The sequence below is a fragment of the Ylistrum balloti genome, unplaced genomic scaffold (assembly GCF_031769215.1).
Source record: "Ylistrum balloti isolate Yb309-2 unplaced genomic scaffold, AGI_CSIRO_Ybal_v1 Utg369778, whole genome shotgun sequence".
Taxonomy (NCBI): Eukaryota; Metazoa; Mollusca; class Bivalvia; order Pectinida; family Pectinidae; genus Ylistrum; species Ylistrum balloti.
Window position 1 is genome coordinate 231,599 of NW_026781968.1, and position 19,544 is coordinate 251,142.

General features: G+C 34.9%; 1 protein-coding gene across 1 annotated transcript in view; it reads left to right on the plus strand.

Annotated features, from left to right (window-relative positions):
• Window positions 1–11,765, plus strand: part of LOC132544034 (coiled-coil domain-containing protein 186-like) — a 31,757-nt gene extending 19,992 nt beyond the window's left edge. Inside the window, 3 exon segments of the mRNA XM_060207596.1 lie at window positions 1,469–1,495; window positions 6,817–6,966; window positions 8,713–11,765. Of these exon segments, the coding sequence (XP_060063579.1) occupies window positions 1,469–1,495; window positions 6,817–6,966; window positions 8,713–8,811 (276 nt within the window). The 3' untranslated portion in view covers window positions 8,812–11,765.
• The last annotated feature ends 7,779 nt before the right edge of the window (window positions 11,766–19,544 follow it).

A 19,544-nucleotide genomic window follows, 5' to 3' on the forward strand; every position in this document is an offset into this window, starting at 1 on the left:
ACCTACTCTGTAATTTCAATTTCTCTTGTCATTTCATTTATTGTTAACAACTAAATGTACACTATACTAGCAAAATGAATAGGTTGAAATATGTGAACTATATTATACATTTTATAACTTATTAAACATGTGATTTAATGGGCATTTATTATGTGGAGATGATGAACTCTTGGTCAATAGAACAAACACAAATGTTTGATTGGTTGAGATAGAAAATATTGTCTCAAGAGTTACCAGGTAATTGAAGTTGATTTTTCATAAGGAATTACAAACCATTCAGATGTTTTCAATTGAAACAAGATGGAATGACCAACAATTTTTTAATTACATTTATGCGACCAGAAGTTTTAAGGTATAACCGACAGAATTTGAAAAACTAGAGAATTATAGCACAACAGAAAATAGTTCTTTACACAATGCCAACTCCAAAGATAAGCCTGATGATAATAGACAGAAAAAAAAAGAAAAAAATAATGTCAGATACTTTTTCTGAACTCTTTATCCCAATATCAGTATTAGTCCAATAATGAATCTCCATCCTAAATGTTAATGTCTTTAAACATTTATTGACTTGATAACTTAGTCAGTAACAGAACCACTAGATTGCAGTAATAAAAGTCCTGAAGACTTTACAGGTCATGGTTGAAAGGTCACTTATGATGGACACAGAGTCCATTATATCATATCATAATGAAGGAGAGTTCATGGGGTCATACAGTAGTAGAAGAAGGGAACATGGGTGTCATACAATGGCAGAGGAGGGTACATGGGTGTCATACAGTGGCAGAGAAGGGTACATGGGTGTCATACAGTGGCAGAGAAGGGTACATGGTGTCATACAGTGGCAGAGAAGGGTACATGGGTGTCATATAGTGGCAGAGAAGGGTACATGGGTGTCATACAGTGGCAGAGAAGGGTACATGAATGTCATACGGTGGCAGAGGATGGTTCATGAGTATCATACAGTGGCAGAGGAGGGTACATGGGTGTCATACAGTGGCAGAGGAGGGTACATGGATGTCATACAGTGGCAGAGAAGGATACATGGGTGTCATACAGTGGCAGAGGAGGGTACATGGATGTCATACAGTGGCAGAGAAGGATACATGGGTGTCATACAGTGGCAGAGGAGGGTACATGGTGTCATACAGTGGCAGAGAAGGGTACAAAGGTGTCATGCTATACCAATTTAGAGTCATGGAAAGATAGTATAAACAAAAGTTGAGAGGATTATTTTGTGATGTGAACCCAGCATGCAACACTGAAGTTGTTTTGATCATTTAAAGAGTCAATACATAACATAAAAATAGAATTTATTTTCCATTCCTTTTAGTTCTTCTTTGTTAATGTGATTATAAACTCCTCAGTCTCCTGTTTTTAGTCCCAGCCAGATAATTATAAGTTCCCTGCTTATATCATCATACACCTCTTGTCCATTGCATTCTCACATGTACTGTGTATTCTATAGATTGACAGCAGGCGCCAGTCCATCCAGGTACAGTAGCTTCCCTTTACCAGAACTCTCCAGTTCAGTGTTACAGCATGGATTCAAGTGTCCTTGACTTTTGCACAATTATGTCTGCCTAGTTGTGTTTATTTTGTGTATATTTATGTAGAGCTTGAGATACATTTCTGCAGACATGACACATGCTTTTCACCATACCACTGATTAAATGGCATACTATCATGAAAATTTATCTATTCTATTTGAGCTGCAATCTTGATATTATACATTGGTTTCAAGCTTTATTTCATTTTGAAAATCAATAATTAGAAAACACTGACTTCAACTATCAGATTTAATGAAATGTAATAGCAGATTTCAATGTTTCAGTTATATGTCAAGAAGTGTTTTGAAGAGGATGCATAGAGTCTAGGAATATGCTAATTATATGATTAACATATTTCCTAATTAGGTCATCCATAAATAGCACAGTTGATTGTTTTGTCTGTAGAGTGTAGCTCCAGTGTTAATAGTGTCTGGCACAAGTGTCATCATTCTTAGTTATGTAACCTTGAACTGACCTTGTGATTTATTGTTGTAGAAGACCTCTGTTTGTATCTTCTGTTATAATAACACTTTACTTTTCTTCCTCAAACATGATGGTGTTATTAGATTACAGATGTTAGAATCAGTAATCTTTGGTTAAAATCTGGTAGAGGAATTCTCGAAAACACTAATATTTCTATTTCTCAATGATGTCCACCCGAAAAAGTGTTGTAATGTCTAAATGTCCCCTGTAGACAATGGTACTATAGTTTGGTTGACTTGTTTATGTACAATAGAACCTTGTAGAATTACACAAGCTGTAACATTTCTGTAACTATTTACTAGTAGTGTGGTGGAGGAGTATTTACAAGGGTGAAGGGAAGTCTTATAACCAACTGGGTAGCTCACAGCTCTGTTAGCTCTGTAGGTAGATTGTAGGATTTAAAACTTCAGGTGAAGATCTGAAGTTTGTGGTTTGATGATCCTTATTCAGGGCAGTTTGTGTTTCTGGAAAACAGACTGACCTGTGCTGTATTGATTGTGTCAGTGGACAGGACACTTTACTCCAGCTGGATGGCATGCAGTAGTGTTGTGCATAGGTTGTTCATTGAAGTATCCACTTGTCACTTCAAGAAGAATCTTCCTCAAATGACCCTTGCAGTTAATGATGAGGTGTTAAAGCTGGATAAAAAATAGTTCAAAGAAATGAAAATGCAACCAACTTCCTCTTACAGGGCTTTGTGTTACAGTTCTGAAAACGTATAAAGAGCACTCTAGTTTGTTGTCTCATTGTATTTCATTGTGTTTTTGTTTTCCTACTGTTCAGGATGTACTGGAGACTGACTATAATTTTGCTCTCTGTCCAGCTGTGTGCAAAACACCAATACTTAATTCCTTGAGGGATTCTCATCAAACTATAAACACCCTGAAGCATCAAAATATCTCAGACATTACTAAGTTTCAGGGCTGTTGGGCCATTGTTGAGTCTTGAGTTGATGGGTCAAGGTCATGGTCACTGTTACTATTTTTAGAAAAGCAGTGTCAGTGCTCTAGCCGCTTAATTCCTTGAGAGATTCTTACCAAGCTTCTCACACTTATAAAGTATCATATATGCTTGACAATTTTGAGTTTCAGGGGTTTTGGATATAGATCAAGGTCACAATATCTATTTTTAGAAAATAATTAGGGTTCTAGCAGCTTCATTCTTTATGGGATTTTTCCTAAAACCTCACACACTTCCAAATCAAAATATCTTGAACAAGTTTGAGTTTCAAGGTTGTGGGTCAAGGTCAGTATAACTGTTTTTAGAAAATCATTGTCAGTGCTCTTATCACCATGGTTCTTAAGGGATTTTCATCAGACTTCAAACACATTTCAAGCGCTGAGATATTAATAACAAAACCCAAGTTTCAGGGTTGTTTTGTCAAGATCAATGTCTCTTTATAATCATTACAGGATTTTTATACAAACCTGAAACACTTGCAAATTACTGTAACACGTCATTATATTGGTGATAAAACTATATTGTCAGTCTGTCATTCGTATGTATTACATTGTTACATCAGTTAAAAACTAACCATATTTTTCTTTTTTTCAATTACCACCAAACAGCACCATCTTTATAAATCATATTCAGTGCTAAAGCTTTTTTTTTTTTTTTTGGGGGGGGGGGGGGGTGTTGGTTTGGCATTTATTTCCTGACCAGTACTCAATCAGTACTCAGTATGCTTATCTATATCATTATATCAGTTTATATACTAAGTATATTGATAAATATATAAGGCTTTTGTGGGGTTTAAAGCACTGCAATCAAATTGTAAAACTGTGTTTGTGAAATGCTAGTTGTTTTACTGAGCATTAAGTAAATATACAAGAAATAAACCTTCAGCATTAGTACTTGTATGTCTGTTTTTGTGATGGAGATTTGTCAGGAATCTAATTGATCTGTTGTTTTTATTTTAAACCTTTTTTTTACAAAAATCTAAATGTATAATTTTTTCTTCTTTATTTAGATCCCAAATTACATAGCATGTTTGAAACTGTAATGTTGATTTCTCTTTGTTGAAAATCCGAGATCTATTCATTATTCATTGCCTCCATTTTCAACCTTCTAGGTTTTATGTTAGAATTGTATTCATTATCATGTCTCTGCTGCAGAGGGAATGTCTGAAAAAACCCATTTATTAACCAAAGTGTTCATAGTGTAGTTCTCCTTTATATCTGCTAGATAGAAGTCAGTCATATAAGAAGTATTTCTGAGGAGTATTCACACGTTGATAATATCTTAGTGTTTATGAAATTTACACCCATTCTTGAAATGACAAGATAAAATATGTTGTAAAGGGAAACCGTCTTGTGGTTTGATGTTATGTGTCTATAAATCTCGCTGTTTGGTATCACTCTATCTTTATGTCTTCATCTTGCTTAAAGATATAGCAGTTTTACGTGTGTACCATGCCCAAATAAGTATCCTTTGAAAATATTGAATAATCAGTTTTCATTCATATCAGTTGGGTAACCCATCTTTGAAAAATGTCCAACTTTTTGTGATATTACCGATGAATTCACTTGTTAAAACAATATTTTATTTCTTTGGCCCATGAACATGTTGTGAAGCAGTATCAGTATTTGTGCAATGTTTATCAATGATAAACACTTTCCTACTGAAGTTACCTATGGGATTTTCAAATATAGAAATATGTATTGGACTTGATTTTATCTTATCGACATATGGTATACAATTGGTATGAAATATAGCTTTGTGCTTTACAAATGGTTTTCAGTGTGAGATATCGGCTTATGGTTGATAAGTGGTTAGAAATATATAGGCTTGGAGATTATGATTATGTGTGGATACCGTGGCGTCTGTCAATGTCTACTATATATTGCAATTATTCATTAACAACTGAGCAGATTTAAATCAAATTTGATCTGAAGCATTCTTGGGGAAAGTTATACCAATTTTGCAAAAATGGTTGGTTTGGCCCAAGTAGGTAAAATCTATCATTTCTTTGAAATTTTTCTTGTTCTTCAGGAATTGCAGGATATTGTCCAAAATTTGTTTGAAGCATGCTTGGGTGAAGGGAAATCAGTTTTGAATAAAAGGTTGGTCTCAGCAGGGCCCAATAGGGAAAATCTGTCAATTTTTTTAAGATCTACCCTGTTCTTTAGGATTTTATTCAAATTTGGTCTGAAACATGCTTGAGTGAAGGAAAAATCAGTTTGGATTAAAGAGTGGGTTTTGGTGTCCTGGCGCCAGATGGGCAGGGCCCAACAGGGAAAATTTAACCCCAAAGTAGATTTAGTTAATTTTCAAATCATGGCTTTGCACCATCAACAATTCGTCTGGATCTTCAGTTTTTTGAAACGGTTGTGATTCCCACTGAATAATTATAGCATTGCTGAGCATCAGAAGATAAACACAATCATAACTGATAATTTGTCTTAGGGTCTGGTCCCACCCAAGAACTGATTATATCTTTGAAGCCATTGAGATAATCATTCCATAACTTAATAGCATAGCTGGACACCAAGAGATTAACTACTGATCTCTATCCCCACCCCTAGGGAATTCGAAACTGTATCTGTGGGGTGAGGCTCATCAGGGGAAATATTTTCCTTCTAAAATAATGTTAAGTTTTACATTATTGACTTAAATATCCAGGTGAGGGGGCCTCTTGTTGATCTTAGAGAATACAAATGGGATAAGGTGTAAAAAGTGTGTAAAATATCAGACTCGTAGGTAGTGTGTACTGGGCCAAGGGATTGCAAATTATATGAAAGATGATTTAGGCTTTTTCTTTAGAAATTATCTGAAGCGTGTACTGGTTTATGAATTAACACTGTAATGCTTAGTAACCTGGTTACAGATTTTCTGTCTCCTAGACTTGTCGTTTAGGTGTTGTATCACTGATGAATGTCAAGGTAATGTATGTAAGAAGTGTTTATTTCAAGGTCTATTGATTCGATCCTTCTGTAAATATTACAATATGATGTTTACATGCCAATAAGAAGGTACAGCAGTAGTTTGCTACAATTCTCAGATATCAAAACTAAAAAGCAGGCTTAATTGTTTCCCTGTCATTGTTGATATGGCTGTCACAGGTTGACATATGGTGATGTCAATTACCATTTTATTTGGTTTGACTTTGTAGATGGCAGTCCTTGTTAGATATCATCAGAAAACATATCAGCAATACATAATGTAACAAACACAATGAGAGTAGAACTACCAGGACATTTAAGCATACACAGTCAATATTTCTCTTAGGTGGAAAGTCTATAATAGTGTCAAGGTTAAGATGAAACAGAAAGAATGGTTTTGGAAATGGAAGTCAAATAAAGCATCTTTATATTAATTTCTAATAATGATCAATTATGTTAATGGTATAAATTTGTATTAAATTAACAAAGAATCATGATAATGGTTAAAGATGAAAGTGAAGTATCAGGCATTAAAATGATATGGTAGTAAAATATGATCATTTACAATGAAAAGCACTTCTGTTTCCTCTACCTCTGTAAATAGTGCTTGAATTTACTGGTAATTTTCATTGTGTTTACAGTGCATTGAAAATATTGGAAACAGACATATATTTGTATGGTCATACATTGACTTCGCTGCTTACTACTCAAGTGTTATAAAAGCCTTTGTCATTCAATTGGATATTAAGGGGATATAAATAAAAGTTTAGTATGATACAGAACCTTTCAAAAACAGATAGACTTAATTAACAAGGCTGAGTATGATCTGTTCATCGGTCAATAAATTTAGCAAATAGATGCATTCAGGTATATAGCTTATCATCCATTTTCTATACTTGTAGGCAAAGATATCAAAGAAACACAGCATCATGGGATCTCTGTATAGCTCTCATCAAACTGATGGGACCATGACCCTTGACCTTTCATTGGAGATCAACAAAAAGTTACAGGCCGTGCTGGAGGATACATTACTGAAGAATATAACACTGAAGGTACAATTGGCTTGTAGATCGGTGACTGTATGGGATATATTTTGACGTGGAGATGGATGTGGTATATATTTTGACTTGAAGATGGGTGTGGTATATATTTTGACTTGAAGATGGGTGTGGTATATATTTTGACTTGGAGATGGGTGTGGTATATATTTTGACGTGGAGATGGGTGTGGTATATATTTTGACTTGGAGATGGATGTGGTATATATTTTGACTTGGAGATGGGTGTGGTATATATTTTGACGTGGAGATGGGTGTGGTATATATTTTGACTTGGAGATGGGTGTGGTATATATTTTGACTTGGAGATGGGTGTGGTGTATATTTTGACTTGGAGATGGGTATGGTATATATTTTGACTTGGAGATGGGTGTGGTATATATTTTGACTTGGAGATGGGTATGGTATATATTTTGACTTGGAGATGGGTGTGGTATATATTTTGACTTGAAGATGGGTGTGGTATATATTTTGATTTGGAGATGGGTGTGGTATATATTTTGACTTGAAGATGGGTGTGGTATATTTTTTGACTTGAAGATGGGTGTGGTATATATTTTGACTTGGAGATGGGTGTGGTATATTTTTTGACTCGGAAAGGGGCGTGGTATATATTTTGACTTTGAGATGTGTGTGGTATATATTTTGACTTGGAGATGTGTGTGGTATATATTTTGACTTGGAGATGTGTGTGGTATATATTTTGACTTGGAGATGGGTGTGGTATATATTTTGACTTGGAGATGGGTGTGGTATATATTTTGACTTGAAGATGGGTGTGGTATATATTTTGACTTGGAGATGGATGTGGTATATATTTTGACTTGGAGATGGGTGTGGTATATTTTTTGACGTGGAGATGGGTGTGTTATATTTTTTTACTTGAAGATGGGTGTGGTATATATTTTGACTTGAAGATGGGTGTGGTATATATTTTGACTTGAAGATGGGTGTGGTATATTTTTTGACTTGAAGATGGGTGTGGTATATATTTTGACTTGGAGATGGGTGTGGTATATTTTTTGACTTGGAATGGGGCGTGGTATATATTTTGACTTTGAGATGTGTGTGGTATATATTTTGACTTGGAGATGTGTGTGGTATATATTTTGACTTGGAGATGTGTGTGGTATATATTTTGACTTGGAGATGGGTGTGGTATATATTTTGACTTGGAGATGGGTGTGGTATATATTTTGACTTGAAGATGGGTGTGGTATATATTTTGACTTGGAGATGGATGTGGTATATATTTTGACTTGGAGATGGGTGTGGTATATTTTTTGACTTGGAGATGGATGTAGTATATATTTTGACTTGGAGATGGGTGTGTTATATTTTTTACTTGAAGATGGGTGTGGTATATATTTTGACTTGGAGATGGGTGTGGTATATATTTTGACTTGGAGATGGGTGTGGTATATTTTTTTACTTGGAGATGGGTGTGGTATATATTTTGGCTTGGAGATGGGTGTGTTATATTTTTTTACTTGAAGATGGGTGTGGTATATATTTTGACTTTGAGATGGATGTGGTATATATTTTGACTTGGAGATGGGTGTGTTATATTTTTTTACTTGAAGATGGGTGTGGTATATATTTTGACTTGGAGATGGGTGTGGTATATTATATCTCTGTAGAAGTTTTATGATGTAGCTTTCATTTCCGCACAGTTAACATCACTAACTTTTAATCTTTAATTATACCTTGTATATGCAATTGATACTTGTTGATTTTGCAGGAAAGTCTAGATACACTAGGAGAAGAAATTTCCAGACTCTCACAAGAAAATAGACAGTTGCAACTCTCAACACAGACAAGGAAGAAACCTGCCCGATGACAGCAGAGCTTGTGGTGATATGTTCACTTTGGGAGCAGGCTGTTGTTATCTAGTATATCAATGACTGACATGGGTCGCCTGTACTGTGGTTTTTATCACAGAAGTGGTTGTGCTATCATATGACTTCATCTGGTACAAGAACATAACACTGTGTGGTCAACAACAAAGACATCAGGGTTTCACTGCTTTGACTGTAACAAACTGATATCTGTATCACATGGAGTATCCACATATATGATGAGTGGTATGTCAGTATTGTACAAATTATTAAAGACTTGCATGGAGTTGAATATCATTTAAATGCTGACCGTTATTCATCAAGAGATGTTCATCTGGTGGTTCTTTTGGTTCAAAGCCGATTAGCATCAGAATTAATTTAAGCATATCAACATGAAGTACTTTTGTGCATCCTCTGGTACTCTACTGTACATGCCTGGAATGTGTGGGAATGTTTTCTGTGTGATATAATCCCTATTTGAAAGCGTAATTTACCCTCAGAGACCTCTTCAGTATAGTATGGCCAGTTTTCCTTATTTAGTGTAATTATTGATGTACTGTGTTAATGATCAGTGAGACATACGGTCAGAATCTAGATCATCAATATAAATTTGTGATAGATTGTCTGGATGGTTTCTAGTTTTGGTGAAGTTGAAGATAGCCATTGTAAGATTTACTATCTGTTAAGGTTTGTGTTTAAACCGAGTGACAAGTATGAAACAAGCAGAATCTTGGATCTTTTGAACAAATAATGTGGTTCCCTAGGGTATTCTGTTAACAAACTGACCAAATCACATGGTCTGTTGAGGTATTTCGTTAACACACTGACCAAATCACATGGTCTGTTGGGATGTTCACTTAACAAACTGACCAAATCACATGGTCTGTTGAGGTATTTCATTAACAAACTGACCAAATCACATGGTCGGTTGGGGTATTTCGTTAACACACTGACCAAATCACATGGTCTGTTGGGGTAACCAGTTTACACAAAACTACATCATCCCCTGGGTGTCCAGTTTAGATGAATGTTAAATATAATTGACAATCTTATTGTTAACATTATCAGGACAAGGATGGCAAAAATGTATATGTTTATATTTTGTTTTATATATTAATATGTCTGATACTATATATACTCAGTATATGTTCAGTTGAGAAGAATTCTGTATAATTTTAGTCGAGCAAAATTCTGTATAATTTCATTTAAGAATAATTCTGTGTAACTTGAATTAATTGCAGTTCAGAAGAATTCTGAAAAATTGCAGTTGAGAATAACCAAGAGAAGATTTTAAAAGTTTAAACTAAGAAATTAAAAACATGCTGATATTTTGGTAAGATCCTTGTCTTGTCCTGGCACATGCACGTCTAGTCCTGTATCAGATGGTGAAGTAGTGGTACATGTATGGTGTGTGTAGTAGACTGTAAGAATAAACAGAAAAATGATTGAGAAAATATATGTTACCAAGTTATGAGAATTGAAAAAAGAACGACATGCCTGTATTCTTACATTTACAAAAAATATACACAATTATGTATGCTTTACACTAATTATCTTTACTTTGTTATAACAGAAAAATGTAGCAATCTGAAAAATCAATGTTGGTAACTTTTATCTGTGAAAGGCAGTTTGTGAGTTAAACCTTATAGGCTATTCATTAGCTGATGTATAGGATATGTATAATCACATTATGATCAGCTGCAGGCCAGGTGGTATACCCTTGTCAAAATACCTGATGGCTTGTGTCCTATCAAGGTCTTGTTTTGCAGTATGACAAGGTTACTGCTGGTAAATCTTTGGCATTTATGTTATCTCTTCTGTCTTATTATAAAATCTCAAGGCCAGTATGTTATACCAGGGTAGTCTTTATAACAGCATGAAGAATGTTTATGACAGACAAAGACTACTGATTTTAAAATGGTAAAGCTTGTCAAAGTCCTGTCTTTTTCATTTAAAAAAAATAATCCTTTTAATGGTATGAACATATCTGAGATGTCTCTATAGAATTTATTTTTATCGGTGTTAGAATACAGAAAACAGTGTTATGTAACAATTGACAATTAATATAAACATTTTTATGTTTGTGATCTTTTGTATTAGGTTCTTGCAGTATAACATCCCGTGTGTATTCAGTCTTTTACACTTATAAACAAATGTCAGTGAGGATTTCAGGCCAATTAGGGGTTAAGTTGGTTGGTTAAAAGTTTTTCATCTCCGTGACTTTTCCTTGCACTAGGCTTTGCTTCACCATCACACATCAGTACTCTTGAATTGTGTCTTGTTTAACATTTGCAATTCTTTATTATAGATGGCCTTTATTGTATTGAATTGAACGTGACTGAGCGATACAAATGACAAGTTATAGATTTTTTTTTTTACGTATCGCATTCTCTGTAAATCAACGAGAGAATGTTTGTTTTTTACGTACTGCATTTTCTGTAAATCAAAGAGGGAATTTTTTTTTTACGTATCGCATTCACTGTAAATCATCGAGAGAAACTAAGGATTTTTTTTATGTTAGAATCTCATTAATACAGAACTTTGATAAAGGTATAACATAGGTGTGACAATAAAGTGAGGTGGGACCTGAGAATGTAAAGTACAGTGTTAATTTCTTTGTACTTTTCTTTCTAATGTATCAATTGATACGAGATTTACAATGTTATCCTTTAATATCGGCAGATTTCTTTCTAATGTATCAATTGATACGAGATTGACAATGTTATCCTTTAATATCGGCAGATTTCTTTCTAATGTATCAATTGATATGAGATTGACAATGTTATCCTTTAATATCGGCAGATTTCTTTCTAATGTATCAATTGATATGAGATTGACAATGTTATCCTTTAATATCGGCAGATTTCTTTCTAATGTATCAATTGATACGAGATTGACAATGTTATCCTTTAATATCGGCAGATTTCTTTCTAATGTATCAATTGATACGAGATTGACAATGTTATCCTTTAATGTATCAATTGATATGAGATTGACAATGATATTCTTTCTAATGTATCAATCTTCAATTATAGGTATCAATTGCTTTGACAATGTTATCCTTCAGACTTTGTTGCTTTTTACACTTTGTGACAGTGAATCTTTAGATTGTACAAAGTTTTTACTGATCAAAAACATACTTCAAAAATCTTTAATTTGAAATAGGGTTCACTAGTAATTTTAAACAAGGGAATGTTTGCAACAGCTTATGTTGTACATGTACTTTCCAGCTAGTATTAGTCACATTTTTGTCATGGTCCTTCCTACTTAAGTTGAGAAATTGGACTGGGTCAGGGAAGTAAACCCAGTAATAATGATGCAGACTTTGCATTCCTTTGTCAAATAGTGATATCATATTGTGATCAAATTGTATAAAATACACTTATTTATCAGATTTGAGATATGTGTTGGTAACAGTTGAAGTTCCAGTTCTTGTGATTTCATTTCAATGTGGTTTAGAATATTGTTATAATTGTTTTAGTACTGAAATATACATGATCTTTGTAACATATATCTAGAATAATATAACGCCTGAGGTAACTGATGTACACTAGTTATATAACATGTTAATACTTGTCTTACAACATCTGTAATTGATGTTATTAATCCTTGATCATGCCTATATATGTTAGGGATGTATTCACTCTTATGTGGATGAGTACCATTAGAAACATTACCTACACCCTTTCTGAAGTCAAACTTTTGGGGGATATAATCTTGTAGTCTTATTGAAATCAATAGGTTTCTTTCTTTTCCATCCACTTCCTCTTGTTTATTACCTTGCTGTAGAGTATATAATATACTAGTGCTGACTGTTATACATAAAATCATTCATTGTTATATACTTCCCTGTGTATAATACTTTATACATTTATAAGCATTCTTATATACAGTATAAGTAGCATTGTCATGCATGGATGTGGTATTTTGTCAGAATTCAGGCAGGTATAATGCTTTAATAATTGATGATAGTCGGCTCCCTGCAGTGTTCACAATTACCTCGGACATGATCTTTATTTAGCCACAGATATCTAGTCATTGTCATATCATTGTCAGTACAATTGTAGGGTGCGAATGGCAATATCTGGTATATATGGTAAAGGAAACGGTTACGATTAAAAGAATTTTGATAAGTGACACTTGAGTGTTGTGTCTGCAGGTCATAGTATAGGAGAGATTCATGTTTCTAGTGGGTACACAATTCATATTGAGATTGACACTGGAGAATTAAGTTTTAGAAAGTGAGTTTGTTATTTTGGATGCTATGACAATGTTTTCATTAAATACATAACATTTGTCTAGTAAAACCTCTGAAATAGCTTGTATAAGAAAAATATACATTAAAATTCTGTGACAGTCTAAGTGAGCCGGTATGATTGAGGCCTACACCAGTGCTCTGTTAAACATTAATGTTTCCTAAATAACAAGACGGATGATGTGTAAACATGTTTATCCTGAATTCTTTTTCTTTGAAATTGACCATTCAGACAATCGTATAAGGATATCAAAGATTGAAATTTATTGTTAATGAAAATTCAACTTTTCCACAGTTGTTAAAAGCAATTTTGATATCATTTGAAAAGATTCTGAAATGAAAAGAAAACAGTTTGCATGTACAGACATCGATTATCTATCAGTACTTTGATTGTGATTTCTTCAAACAATTTTATATATTCAGAACATGATTATGTCTATAAAGACATAGATATAGAGGGTCTGTGTTAACAGTCTTACATACTTGTAGTAATATTTGTTATTTATTGCTTGTGAGAAGGCAGTGTGAGGCAACCGACCAGTAATGTTTTCATTAAAAATATGCTACATGTTTATATAGTATAATCTGTTGAATTCCAGTCACAAAAGGGAAACTGCCTGTTGGCAGTCATTGATGATGTCTTGTTGTTTTTTGACAGAGATCTGGGTAATACACATCTCTGATCTTGGTTTATAGGGTTTATTGATGACATCATAAACAGTTTGAAATGTATTTGTGGTTATAACTTAGTTATGTTGAGGTATGTTTGTCTATGCAATGACTCACATGATTTTTATGCTCTGAGAAACCCGACTTTTGTTTTTGATATTCTATAGAAACAGTTGTTGTGAGAAGTGTAGATTAAATTAAGAGTTGTGGCCCTTTGTTGTTCATCTAGACCTCCTTTAAGTGGTAAATAATGGGAGATAACTCCCTTAGTTTAATGGGATATTGTAATCTGGGATTTCCATGTTGTTTTCATTATGTAAACAGCTGTTATAGTTGAGACAGCTGATCAGTGCAATTATTTTATTTACAACTGACAGTGATGTGTAATGTGATTACTCACATCAGCTGTGGAACATGTAGTTATGTACATGTAATAAACAGGTATTGCAAAACATCTTTCATGTATTTTTTCTTCTTTTTGCTGTTGAACTCTGTTCAAATATATCAGATATTTCAATTATACCCATATCTACATGAAAGAAAATGGGCAAGAGTTTTAATATCTGATTTATTATCATTTTACAATCAATCAGTAAGCTGCAGTATGACATTGCATTACTCAGAGACCTAGATATCAAGTAAAACTACACACCTAGATATCATGTAAAACCATAGATCGAGATATCATGTAAAACCACACACCCAGATATCATGTAAAACCACACACCTAGATATTGTGTAAAACCACACACCTAGATATCAAGTAAAACCAAACACCTAGATATCAACCACACACCTACATATCATGTAAAACCACACACCTAGATATCATGTAAAACCACACACCTAGATATCAAGTAAAACCACACACATAGATGTCATGTAAAACCACACACCTAGATATCATGTAAAACCAAACACCTAGATATCAAGTAAAACTACACACATAGCTGTCATGTAAAACCACACACCTTGATGTCATGTAAAACCAAACACCTAGATGTCATGTAAAACCACACACCAAGATATCAAGTAAAACCACACACCTAGATATCATGCAAAACCTCAGACCTAGATATCAAGTAAAACCATACACATAGATATCATGTAAAACCTCAGACCTAGATATCGTGTAAAACCACACACCTAGATGTCATGTAAAACCACACACCTTGATATCATGTAAAACCAAACACCTAGATGTCATGTAAAACCACACACCTTGATATCATGTAAAACCAAACACCTAGATGTCATGTAAAACCACACACCTAGATGTCATGTAAAACCACACACCTTGATATCATGTAAAACCAAACACCTAGATGTCATGTAAAACCACACACCTAGATGTCATGTAAAACCACACACCTTGATATCATGTAAAACCAAACACCTAGATGTCATGTAAAACCACACACCAAGATATCAAGTAAAACCACACACCTAGATATCATGCAAAACCTCAGACCTAGATATCGTGTAAAACCTCAGACCTAGATATCGTGTAAAACCACACACCTAAATAACATGTAAAACCACACACCTAGATATCATGTAAAACCTCAGACCTAGATATCGTGTAAAACCTCAGACCTAGATATCGTGTAAAACCTCAGACCTAGATATCGTGTAAAACCACACACCTAGATATCATGTAAAACCTCAGACCTAGATATCGTGTAAAACCACACACCTAGATATCATGTAAAACCTCAGACCTAGATATCAACCACACACCTACATATCATGTAAAACCACACACCTAGATATCATGTAAAACTTCAGACCTAGATATCATGGATATGGGGAGAAGGGGAACACAATTTGTATGAATGGAGGGGGGGGGGGGGTCTCAGCTCGAAGGGGCCTGCCGGGACAAAAGGGACATTTTGCAAGTTCTTTAAAAGCCTGCTCCTCCTTTAGAAATATTTTATTTGGATGTTTTTACCGAACGTGGTCTGAATCATCCTTGGGAGAAGCAAAATCAACTTCGTATAAACGGCATGTCTCGTCTGTAAACACTTAAACCAATCTTTTTGTTTTCTGGACGAAATACACTGCTAGTCTAGTGCAATTCGCCTTCCCTGGATCACTGTTTTGTTGGTGGACAAAATCCTTGAGGTTTGCCATAATCTGCATCCAACATTTCAATTCATTCAAACAGCGGCATGGTTCAGAAGGAAAAATAAAGTTTTGAAATTATGAAAAGTGTTCAAATTTTGAGGTAGGGCACCTGCCCAATCTGATTTTTGACACGTGTTCCGAACCATTTGTCTTCCGTTGCCTACTAGGATTGAAAAATTACATCCTTAGTATCACTGCCGAGTTAAAGAAGGACTAGACAACCGCATGATTTTTGGCTCGGCTGTATTTAATTTGTATTGGAAAGAACGAACAAAAGACACACAACATGATCTTTTAATACAAATTTAGAATTAGATACAGTAGAGCCAGACAATGAATTAAACAGCATCATACCGCTGTTTTGTCCTTCCAGGACTCGTCTGTACAACATAGACAATGGGCATCTAAAATCATGAGAATGACGGCGTTAGTTTACAGCATTGTTTTATACATCCAGTGACAAATATATATTCCTCTGTAAAATCGGTAACTTTTATATGTCATTTCTATTTTGTTAATACATTGTAGGCGTGGATTTGTTTAATCGACAAATTAATTAAATCTAAAAAAAAAATATTGTCCACGAAATAAAATATAAACGAACGAAAAAATCCACGAAATTCAAACCCCACAAAACTTGTCTGATAGAAAAAGAGACTTTATTATAGTGGATACTGAAGGTTGATTACAAGCTCTTCGGAATTTAAAAAATCCACGCTCACAAGTCCAGTACTTCTGAAGTACAGGAAAGACTTTGTCCAGCAAGTTTTCTCGTAAGTTGTAAATGGATACACATATTTCAAAAAAAAATCTTCATTTTTAAATTCTCTCCTATTAAAGCCAGCTGAGTGAAAAATGCACACACTCAATATTTTACCCCGTCAATGGTAGGTGTCGCTTTACTTCGCGCACAGACTGTCGTGATCATCATCATCACTCCGACTCCGGGCCTCGTCATTCTGGCTAATTTATGTCCTCACGTTACCTACGTTCTATCTTTGCTCCGCTGAACATCACTTTTACAAACGATAAAATATGAAATGAATAAAAAAAAAAGCCACTGAAGCATCTCGACATATCTTGGTAAGATCCGTGTTTTGTGAACTAACAATACATTATCCCCGTTTTCTACACTGTGTATTTGTTATAAGAGTTTTTTGTTGTTTTGTTATATCGCTGAAAAAGATAGTGTTAAGAGCAACATTATCATCATTCCGTTGACACACATATCAGTCACCCTGTAAACAATGTTTGGTTACAGTGTAAAGCAAGTCTCAGCCCGTAGTTCATCCTCAAAACGTGCTTCTCTCGATTTCTGACGAAATTGTTCTTCAATTATTATTTTTGGCTTTTCAGTTGATGATGCATTCTGGGATTCGTGACCTAACAATAATGCCTAGACATTCGTTATAATAAATTCGATACGTTAATCAGCGTGGAGCTCGTTAACTAGAATTTTATACGTGGCCTCGTGATCCAGCCGTAGAATAAATATCATAATACTGGGTGCCTTCTTCCTGTACAGTAAGTTTATATACACCTGTACAGGAACTTGGTACATAAGTGTGTGTATGTATGTGTTGTAAGGTATTCCAACACCTCTGTCCGTGCATGTATATGTTGTATGGTATTCCAGCACCTCTCTGTGCGTGTATGTATATGTTGTAAGGTATTCCAACAGATCTCTGTCCGTGTATGTATGTGTTGTAAGGTATTCCAACACCTCTCTGTCCGTGTATGTATATGTTGTAAGGTATTCCAACACCTCTCTGTGCGTGTATGTATGTGTTGTAAGGTATTCCAACACCTCTCTGTGCGTGTATGTATGTGTTGTAAGGTATTCCAACACCTCTCTCTCTCACTGTGTATGTATGTGTTGTAAGGTATTCCAAGAGATCTTTCTCCGTGTATGTATGTGTTGTAAGGTATTCCAACACCTCTCTGTCCGTGTATGTATGTGTTGTAAGGTATTCCAACACCTCTCTGTGCGTGTATGTATGTGTTGTAAGGTATTCCAACACCTCTCTGTGCGTGTATGTATGTGTTGTAAGGTATTCCAACACCTCTCTGTGCGTGTATGTATGTGTTGTAAGGTATTCCAACACCTCTCTGTGAGTGTATGTATGTGTTGTAAGGTATTCCAACACCTCTCACTCTCACTGTGTATGTATGTGTTGTAAGGTATTCCAACAGATCTTTCTCCGTGTATGTATGTGTTGTAAGGTATTCCAACACCTCTCTGTCCGTGTATGTATGTGTTGTAAGGTATTCCAACACCTCTCTGTGCGTGTATGTATGTGTTGTAAGGTATTCCAACACCTCTCTCTCTCACTGTGTATGTATGTGTTCTGTATTCCAACAGATCTTTCTCCGTGTATGTATGTGTTGTAAGGTATTCCAACACCTCTCTGTGCGTGTATGTATGTGTTGTAAGGTATTCCAACACCTCTCTGTGCGTGTATGTATGTGTTGTAAGGTATTCCAAAACCTCTCTGTGTGTGTATGTATGTGTTGTAAGGTATTCCAACACCTCTCTGTAAGTATATGATACTGACCGAAGAATTATGGATGAATACGAATGCTCATATCTAGCAGTAAACATTTTCACTGAATCATCAAAAAATGATAGATGTGAAATTCATTATTAGATACAGAAACCTGTTTATTAAGCGGTTTTTGATGTGGGTGGTCTAGGAATATGTAAACAGACATACAATAGAGGGTGGTACATTCTACAGTCAGACATGTACAGATTAGCTCTGTAAACATGTTTATTAAATATGATGAAGCATGATATCACTTCACCTTGTACTAGACATAAAAAAGTCTCTAACAATCTAGATTACAGTAACCTGTAACGACACGTTGTAGATACGATTAGCACCTATGTTACATCATATGAAATCGGTGGAAGTCAGTTTTATATACATGGTCCGAAACCCTCGTTATTCATCGATGAGAGTGTCTTCGTCCATGTAACAAATAAAATAAGATGGTTATGTCCAGGAGCCCTTGTACAGATGTTATTCGCCTGTATGTCTTCTGTACAGACTAGACACAATACAAATAGGTGATAACGAATCATATACAGACAGCCTCTTCAAATAATACTCCGCAAAATTCAAGGAGATTTATGATATAATAACACATATATGTCCTTGAGCCAGCCTTAGAAAAAAATCCCTTAGCCAGGTTTAGAAAAAAAAAGCCATGAGCCAGCTCCAGAAAAAAAGAACTATGTGAATTTTGTGCATCACAACATGGCATGACAACGCAAGGTAAATAGTTGCACGTATATTATTAGCCAATGTCGGTGTCGTTCTTTAGGAGTCGGAGGCTCTGGGCTGTCGTGGAACATCTGTTGCAGCTCAGACTTTGGCAAAGGGTTTTTTCCACATAGCAGGAAGGAAAATATCATTTTAGAGGAGGAGGGATGGGATTAGGTGGAGAAGAGGTTATGTATAATATTATCTTCAGTAAACAAATACCGTTTATTTAACAACGTTAGAGACTGATCTGAAATAGTTTTACAGTGAAGGTTTACTCATTTCCAGTCTTAATGTGGATATCTTTTCATGCTTGTATCTATAGGCAATTTTCTACCTATTAGTCAATTCTTCCAACCTCCATGGAAATCATTTATAAGCGATAATAGCATGACTGTGAAAATCGATCAAATCTTGC